The sequence below is a fragment of the Seriola lalandi genome, unplaced genomic scaffold (assembly GCF_002814215.2).
Source record: "Seriola lalandi dorsalis isolate HSWRI2012SDOR001 ecotype SW California unplaced genomic scaffold, Sedor1 jcf7180002054565, whole genome shotgun sequence".
Taxonomy (NCBI): Eukaryota; Metazoa; Chordata; class Actinopteri; order Carangiformes; family Carangidae; genus Seriola; species Seriola lalandi.
This window is the reverse complement of record NW_019525118.1, coordinates 1,272,705-1,282,438: the sequence shown is the minus strand read 5'-3', so window position 1 is coordinate 1,282,438 and position 9,734 is coordinate 1,272,705. Positions and strand designations below refer to the sequence as shown.

The window sequence follows — 9,734 nt, the reverse complement described above, 5'->3', positions numbered from 1 at the left end:
TCAACTGAAACAACAACTGCACCGTGAATTGATACTAGAAGATGTGGCTAAGTCATTAGCTAAGAATTATGCTAGTTCTGCCTAGCACAAGTAGCCCAGTTTTTATTGTCATTTATGAGCTATTCATATCAGGTTTTTTTTTTCCTACAAAGTCTTTTGGCTGTTGCTGATCAACATGGGTGTTTTCTATTTTATTATTTAGCTGAGGAACTGGTTGTTTTCTCCCAGCTACCTGCGACCCTTCCAGCCTATACACCAAGTATAATATCAAACAGTAAACAGAGCTTAAAATAGCAGTAATGGTTACCCATATGACTTGAGATAAAACTTCATATAAAACTAAACAAATACAATGACTTCTCTGCAGTTACTGTGTGGAAGCATAACACATGCACTTGAGAAATTCTGCTTATTTCATTAATTCTGGGATAATTATCTAGTTAATTGGGGAAAACAGAGGATTTTGTCTTTTTAGAGAAGTTTTCTTTAAAAATAATAATAATAATAATAATAATTCCTGCTCTTTTTTTAACAACATAGTCTCAATTCTGAGAAAAGTTTTCTTAAAAATATTTTTGATTGCATTGCGCTCTCTTAGTTACTGAAACCAACAGTTTGTGAAAAAATACCATTGAAGTATAGACAAGCAAAATAGAGAATAAAAACATAGGTAAGCTTTTTATAAACCTTTTTATTTGTGTTATGCATTTAATCTCCAAAAAGAATGATTCATTTCCATTTATGAGACAGTTTTACAGTGATTGGGCTCCACATACAGTATATGACATGCAATTAAGGAAAAAAATAGCAAAAGAACTCATATTTTACATTCTTAACCTCTGCACCCTGAAATTATTTTCACCCTGAATTAAAACGAAAGATCCTCTTGATTCACATAAAAATCCTTTTCCCTTTTTCAGTTGTTTGTCCCTTTTTTAATAAACGTTTTTTTTGGAATTCACCCATTTCTTTTACAATTTTGATGTTGTCACCAGTCTACATCCACATAATAACCGGCCCCTCCACTGAGAGCTGGACATGGTCACACATCATCAGCAAACTTTTGAACAACACCAAATGTGTTGGTTGGCACTTGTGGCCAAACTTAAAGGACGCCTGCCAGGTATTGAACCTCAGTCACTATGGTGGTGGATAAGTTTTTTTTTTGTTGTTTTTTTTTACCTATCATACCTTTCAACTTTACTGTTTCGATGGCTGGCGGACAGGAAATAAAACACAGCCAGCTGATAGCAGTGACTCCTTGGATGCCATAACGTTGTCAGTGTAACATTTCAACGTACTCTAGTGCAAAATGCCAAAAAAGACTGGAATGTATCACAGAGTTTCTCTTCACAGTAACAGTTGTGCTCACAGCTAACAGGAGCTGACCAAAAACATCGACTTCCGCCGGCGGGAAAAGTAAACATGGTGATAAGACGGGCGCGGTGTCTCGGTAAAACATTCACTAAGTGTTCACCTCTAGATCTACTGGCAGGATTCAGCAGGGCAGTAACAATAATAGTCATGTGTTCACGTTAAAAATGTTAGGAAAAAGGCAAATGTTATGGCATCATCGCTGCGTTCAGGAAGAGTCACGCCTCGTTTGGAGTTGGATGAACAATACAGTTTAAAGGGAAGTTTTTATCCTAAAATATTCTCTCCATCTCAGTCATTGCATTTCATAACGTTATATTTAATAAGTAAACATCCATGGCAAATCTTTTGGACTCTGCCAGTGTAAATTCTTTTGTGTCGATATATTGTAACAGTCATGAGAAAATCACCGAACCTAATGGAGAATCTTTTTGTTTGTTTGTTTGTTTGAGGGAGGATGAACTGTGGTTTTGAATGGCAGTTCTGAGGCGAGCCTGTTTCTCAGATCTCTGAATGTTTCTGTGCTCCTGACAACAGAAGATGCTTTGATAATCCAGTTTTTCGGTTGCAGTCTCTTTAGCTTGAGTCTCCCCGAAAAACAAAACATCCCATAAATGGGTAGAGATGAGACGTTTCAGAGGAAACACCTGCCAGGAGATGATGTAGCTGTTTCACGTCTTTGCGGCCTTTCATTTCAAAATCTACACTTGCGTTTTTCTTCCCTCTCATTCACCCACATCTAGATCTGTTAGGAAAATATACAGTTTATATATTCCATGTAAAATAATCCTTATTGATTATAACCCCCTACTTAAAGAACAACTCCTTGTTTTTACACTAATGTACATCAAACCAAAGACTGTATCTAAAACAACATGTCGCTCTACAAACACAGTTTTCCACACTGAAGGATCTCATGCAACCAGAGTTAATAAAACGACAATACGTCAAATCAGGACAAGCACGGATGCGACAGATGAGTTACCACTAACCTCACATACAGATGACATGGTAATAGCCCTTTTCAAAGGCAGTTCACATGCTGTGACGCCTCGAGACGAGTCCCGCTGAGAGACTATTTTACATACAGAGGATGTATGGCTGTAGTTTCCATGAAGGGCCCATGAATTAAGCCTAGTCCAGGATTTATGTTCCCCCTTTTCCCTATCCACCCTGGGGCAATACAATACTTGAAAAAGCTTACTCCAGGCGCTGTAGGTGAAACTGTCCTGTCCTCAGGTGCAGGGGGAATTGTGTAAATCCCTGTGTCGATGTAATAAATCAAATAAACCGAGTAGATTCTCCGCAGACAACTCAAAGTATACCACACTCATAATCAATGCAACCATTTTATCCTATGTGGCTGACGCTCATGCATTATTCCAACATGGGTGGTTAGTTTATGAATATGAGCCGTGCGACTGGGTTAGAAAAAAGCTCTCTGCAGGTCTCTTATACAGAGACATGGGGATTTACATGATTCACTTTACACTGAAATAAAAATGGAGTAAAATCTTTAGTACTACACCAAAAAAAGAAAATATTTTAGTTAAGTATCTATTCTTTTTTTTTAAATTGCACGTCCCCCATTTTCCTTTTAAAAGCCTTAATAAATCTGAGAGTTGACGTCTTCAGGCCGTGATCACAGAGGACGAGTTTGTCTCTTGGTCGCTGGAAAAATCGAATTCAAATCATCTTCATCTGACTAATTAGTTTGAGTTTACATGTCTTGGTTGCTTTAGCAGGCTCAAGAGGCAGTCAGGGTATCGTGGCCATACATGAACTAACTTGAGTCGAAGCTGTTTGGCCATAGGACATTGGCGTATCCTGACACACGAGTGTGCATCAATTTAACAAAGCATACGCTGCTAGTGTGTGTTGCCCTACATGCTTCCTTTTTAGCCAATACAGTTGTTTAAATTTGCTGCGTGATGGCTTTCACTTTACACACCTGACTGCAGCTGGAAACATCTTTGGTCACAGCTGTGTAATGGACTGAGAGCTCTGCACCTGCAAATTTGTAGTGTTGTTAGAAAAATTCCGCCACCTTCAGTAAGATGTTTGTGTTTTTGCAGAACTTGTACAAGTTGGGATTAAAGGTCATGAAAATATTCTGAATTGTGGGTAACAAGCATTGGATTCATGTTAAACTGTGAGCAGCGGGGGGCTACAATCAGAGCTGGGATCTGTTGTAAGGAACCTGCTTTAGAAACTGTCCTAAACTTAAAGTGATCAACTGGTCACATGGTTTTTATATTTACTTTTTTGGAACCGTGACCAACATTTTTGTTATATTTTTCTATTTTGGAATTGGGGCATAGCTAGCTTGTTGTAGTGACGCCCCTCAGTTAAGCGTCTCAGCGTCTCAGCTGAATAACCAAACTCCTGTGTGATCACGGCCTTAAACCTCATCAAAGCTCCACTCAGTCAACAAAGCACTTCGGACACTCAACAAGCTCATCGTACAGCCGAACCTTCTGGATCCAATGCACATGATTCTGTTGCCTGGAGATTCCTACAGAAACAGGAAATTGTCTATTTTTTTTTTGTCTTTTGACATTTGGTGTATTCTCTTCTCTACCAAACATTTGCATGCTCAACATTTGAAAGGAATGTGTTAAGTATTAATTTTTTTTTTTTTATAGACATGGCACAACTAGGGAGGTGCCCCAGTTTCTGCCTGTGCACAAAATAGTTCAAAGACACATTTACGTAGTATAAACCAGGACTATATGAATCAAAGACATGGTCTCACGTCACAGACACGTAGAAAGACACACACACATAAACACACACTTAGAGTACGTGTAGTACACTGAGACAATTATAACAATGGCTTCTTTTTTCTACGTACATTTTCCTTGCGTATACATTAGTATACATGTTTAAAGATACAAGAATGGTGAGGATTTACAAACAGATATGCAAATATCTTTCGTATGTTTTTTTGTTTTTTTTTTACCAGAAAACAAATATGAGACAGATAACGTTCAATGCTGAAATATCTTCTTTTCATCATTTTAAGTAATTATTGCAATCTAAACAATATGGCTTCGTCTAGTGAAAAGTCCTATCTGAGCTAGAAAATGAAAAGAAGGAAAATGTTCTTATAATGATTATGACAACTTCATCATTAGTCTTATTAATCCTTTAAGTTATTCTAAGTTACAAACTCATGGAACAATGTATTACTCTTACATCGTCGCATAACTAACCACTGAAAAGCCACCGGTTCATTTAGGAATAACCAACATGCTTTGTTTTATTGATAAATGTCTATATATCCAGGTAGTTTCACTAAATAGAGATTGTTTCCATTTACAGCACATCTACGTAAATGCTATATGACAAATCACTATGATATTTTGTTGGATTAAGAGATGCAGGATGCAGAATATACGCAACTCTGAATGAGCTCTTTTTGGGCAGTGAGATGCGACAACTCACGGACCAGTTTTTCTCAGTGTACGGTTCAATTATCTAGTCGTGTTTAGCCATGGAATACTTTAGTGGAAACAGGAGAGTATCATTTTAGTTTAGCAGTGGTCTTTGGGATGGATAAATTCTCCCACAGGCCTCACACATCAAAAAGAAAAGAAAACGAGCTCGGCATGCATGCCTTCGTTTCGGCAGTGACAAAAGAAATAGTAAGGTCTCACCAGTATTTCTTTGGTCTCGATGTTGATGAAATTCGGTCAAGGTAAGCTTATGCATTAAAAGATGAGGAGGAATGTTAGCTCAGCTGGAATGTGAATTAAATCACATTTTCGGTTGCACTAAAACAAATCTGCAAAAAAAGTAATAATTAAATTATAAAAAACCCAGACATTGTCTTGCGCTTGCACTTATATGTAAAGTAGAAAAAAAGGAAAAGAAGTATGAATAAATAGTTCAAATTAAGAGCCACTTAAAAGCAACAGTTAGTCAAGTGCTTAATGTAGAACCCACTTTTATCCAATCATGGATGGCATGACAGGAAATGACAACATGTACAGTACCAGCTACCCCAACTGTTTCCCAATGGTTAATGCTTTGATTGTCAATGGGGACCACACTACCTAAAATCATGATGACTCGGTTCGACCTTTACTTTGAGCTGTGTTTAAATCTGTACTTTCCGACAAACTGCAGTGATTTATTTTTGAAAATGGGATTCAAACAATGTACAAAGTGTCTTGTTTGCTTTCATGGATGATACCTTGATTTTAAATTCATATGCTGACATGAATTCTCGACATGTTCAAGATCTTGTGTTTTACTTTTTTCACATGATGGCAGTCTAACTAGCTGACAGGCCTAGAAAGTCTAGCTTTTGTAAAACTAGAGGTGAAAGTAGGCACGAAATAAAACCTTCTTCAGCAATCAGATCTTTGGAAGCTTGTGGCCAGTGGATTATGTTTTTAAGTAGTTTTTAGACTTTTAAGCCTTTGAATCTTTGGAATTTCCAGAAGTCCCTGCTTTGAACTTTTGGAAACCCAAAAATACACCAGCTAGCTAAACTAATATCAAATACATTATTCCAAAAGCGTCTGATCTTTGTATCTGTGAACACGCGCCTGCATGCGACCAACAACTGTACACCTGTTTGACTTAAAATGAAACCCTCATTTACAATTCCTCTGCTGGAGGAGATGATATGAAGGCACATGTCCTAAAAACTCAAATGCTGATTTTATTTTATTTTTTTTAATATAAAGACCTACGCCAGGTTCATAAAAGTAGAAAACACCCACTGAAATTAACAAAACATGCTCCATCTACTGGAAAACATGGTGGCAGTGACATTTGAAAAACCACAGAGGCAAGAGGACAGAAGTGTCAACTGCCCTTCTTTTAAGGGAATACTCTTCTGCATTGGTCACCAACAGATGATGGCCAACCAATCAAAATGTCTTATCTGAACAGGTGTAAAAATAACAACAAGAAAAAGGACAAAAAAACATACTAATTGTAAGAAATGTGCTAAGTGGCAGTTGAAAGGTTGTACAGCAAATTGTGGCAAATAAAAGGGGGAAGAATGACGCAATCGTCGAGGAGTAGAAAAGAAGAAAGTAAAAGATTTCTAGAAAGGCAGTGTGTAGCCTCTAACAGTTTGGCAAGAACCCTCCTCCCGAATCCCAACAACTTCTACATGCCCCAAATCTAAACTCAAACCCTTCTTGCTTACAAATACCCCAACCAGTTCAAGTCCCCCAGTTTTTCCTCTCCCCAAACCTTCAACGTTTGCTCAACCCAGAGTCCCTGACACAAAGATCCCCTCCTCCCTTTGCCCCGCAGCCTGGCCCAGGCCAGACTGGACCCTGAACTTAGGGTTCGTTTGATTTGCTTCTCTTTTACTTCTTGAACATGTCCTGTAGAGGTCCGGGCAGAAACTTGAGGACAGTGTCGAGGATACTCTCCTCGTCCTCCTCATCGTCATCTCCGCAGCCCCTCGGGATCGCCTTCTTTGGACGTGTCAGTGACCCCTCGCAGGCCTGCTCCATGGCTGCTTTCTCCTCCGCCTCTTTCTCCTCCTTCTTCTTCAGTCCATACTGAAAGGAGAGAGGACGAGAGGTGATATGCAGGGAAAGAAACTTAGGGTGAATGAGAATTAAGATACAGGGACAGTTTAGCAGTTTGCTTAGCAGCTGTTAAAACAGTACAAGGTGTACATTGGCGTGACGTGCTGGATGCTGTTTTGGGCCACTGACCACTGAGTGTTTTCTCACCTTGTCCCTGATGGTCTGTCGTACTTTTTCCCTCTCTGCTTCCATGCGGGTGTGTTTGGCCTTCCTCTCCTCCTCCTGCTGCCTCAGCGCCTCCTGCCGCTCCTCCTCCTTCTTGGCTGCATCCGGATCCTTCTCTTCCTCCCCACCCAGCATCTTACCCATGTCTTTGGTGGCTCCTGGACAGTAAAAAAAACAAAACATGGATATCACAGTTAAACATGAGCTGCTTTCCAATCTGGGTACGTTTGTCAGGACATTTCATGTCAGATCTAAACATCTCTGTGGCTTCAATACTCCAGGAGGTCGATCTTCTGCTTCCGTACTCCACTGTGCGTGTAGAGAATAAAGTGGTACTACTTCAGTACCAAAGAGTAAAACCATAGGAATGGAACAAGCAAACTGATATTGCATCATATTGCAGCCTTGGACAGAGCTACCGATACACAGCGATATTGCAGTACGTCCACCTGCTATACTCAGGCAACACTCTTGAATTACCCTGCAATTTTCTCCCCCTGTACCTTTTCTTTAAATAGTTTGTAGCAGCTGGAGGTGTTGTGCTCAAGGACACTTAAGAGGTTGTAGTTACTTGGAGAGGAAGAACATTTGCTTCCTTTCCCACAGCCAAGATCATGTGATAAAACCTGAGCTTAAGTCAAGGGTTAAAAAAACAAGGAAATTCATTCCTTCTGTCAAAGATTTGCTAAATTCATACGATATATACAAATGAAGTCATCAAATAACAGACCACATACACACTGACACCCACGCGTGTCATTTCCAACTATGAAACACTGTCAGCAGTTCTGGGGATTATATGTTGACAGTGTTTCCTGAGGATCCTTGAGGCGTCTTGGAAAACAAGAAGGAAGAAGAGGAGCCAGCTGGAAACGCTTCAAAGAACCACTGAGACAGAGGAAGACACATTTCTTCCATCCGGTGTCAACCATCTGTCGGCCCTACCTTTACCTCAGCATCCAGGCAACACGCTCACTCTGATTTATACCTGAATGATTACACCTAGATTAGTGCAAGTGATATGTGTTCGCTTCATGGCACATTACAGGGAGAGGGCGCTGTACTTCAGCAGGAGAGCTAAAGCTTTACGAGTGTCGGGTCACTGCAAATGGTGGAAACTGGAGTTTGAGGGCTAAACGAACTATCTAAACTAGTGGTGAAACAATCAATTGATTAGCCGATTGAAAGAAAATGAAGCAGCAGCCATTTTTATTAAAACAATTTAAAGTTATTTATAAAGTAGAAATGCCAAACATGCTCTAGATTCAGCTTCTCAAATGTGAGAATTTGTTGCTTTACTCTGTTTATATCAATGTAAATTCAATATCTTTGGGTTTTAAACTGTTGCTTGGACAATAAAGGCAATTTAAAGACATTAGCTTGGACCCTGGGAAATTGTGACAGGCCTTTTTGACTATTTTATTGCATTTCATAGAGTGATTAATTAAAAAATAACTGACATGTTAATTGATAATGAAAAGGTGCTGATGATGGCGGCTGGACTGGAGGTTCTGGGGGGTTAAATGCACAGAGGCTCCTGCACAGTGGTCCGCTTCAGTCGCTGCTCTTACACCAGACTCACCTCTTTATCTGTGACAGAAGCTGCTTCCTAGATGTGAAAGCGACTCCCTCCGGCCTATCGATAATGCTGTTGTTGCCTCCCTTTGATCGATAGTAAATACAGGACCACCTGAGAGTGTATGAATTATGGATCCTCCGGCGGAGAGAAAACTTCATCTGGGTATTGATCTGCCTCTGCCGACCTAGTTTGCCATCCAGTGGCTTTTTTTAGCCAGAGCCAGAATCAAGGCTAAATATGTTTCACCACTGAGGACAGTGTTTGAGGGAAGGCAAACGTATGAACAATGAAAAGCTGTGTATTTTCCGCATCGTCTCCCATAGGCTCTGTAGCTGACTTCTACGCAGGACACATGCTAAAGACAGGCTAAGTTACGCTGACCGTATTCCTGTTTTAAATGCCTTACACAGTGGAGACTATCCAATAGCAACAGCTAATGGACGGTTTCACTAAAATGTGGTGCAAACACATTTATAATTCCCAGTGGGTTTTCTACCTGTCCATTACACCAAGATAGCTGTGTTCATGTTCCCTCTAAAACTAATGACGAAATTCCTGTAAGCCTCAGCTAATGAGGCTAATGATCATGCAGTGTGGCAATATTGAGCTGATAACGCTCAAAGACATTCAACGCCAATATATTTTTTAAATAGTTTCTCCCTAAAACTTCTGCACATAGCAACTAGAGAAGGTGGAAGTTTTGGTCAGTTCATGACTGACAGAGAAGTTTGGGAACCAGAAATGTCATTAAACATTAATGTTTCCGACATTGTTATTGATTACCCACCCATCAACCTTCACGGACATATTGTGGTCATTTAGTGTTATGTGGCAGTAAAAACCTGAGTTACTGCCTCTTTAAGCACAAGAGAGAACATTTTGGAGTAAATGGCTCTGAAGAAATGTGGCTTTAAGGACTGTGTGGTTCCCTCTTGGGTTTGTGGACCCAGGGGTGGCCGGTCCTGTCGCTCTGCAGCAGACTCACACAGTGGTACTAATTGCCCTGCTGCGCTTTGTGGTGGCAGAAAACCCGAGGATGACAAATTAGCTCACAG

The 9,734-nt window shown here is 40.0% G+C and overlaps 1 protein-coding gene across 1 annotated transcript in view; it reads right to left on the bottom strand.

The window, feature by feature from the left end:
* Nucleotides 1-671: 671 nt before the first annotated feature.
* The window catches only part of LOC111662577 (complexin-2), a 39,225-nt gene continuing 30,162 nt past the window's right edge, over nucleotides 672-9,734 (bottom strand). Inside the window, exons 3-4 of the mRNA XM_023416474.2 lie at nucleotides 7,083-7,258; nucleotides 672-6,905 (exon numbers count right to left, since the gene is read on the bottom strand). Of these exons, the coding sequence (XP_023272242.1) occupies nucleotides 6,708-6,905; nucleotides 7,083-7,258 (374 nt within the window). The 3' untranslated portion in view covers nucleotides 672-6,707. The remainder of the gene's footprint in view (nucleotides 6,906-7,082; nucleotides 7,259-9,734) is intronic.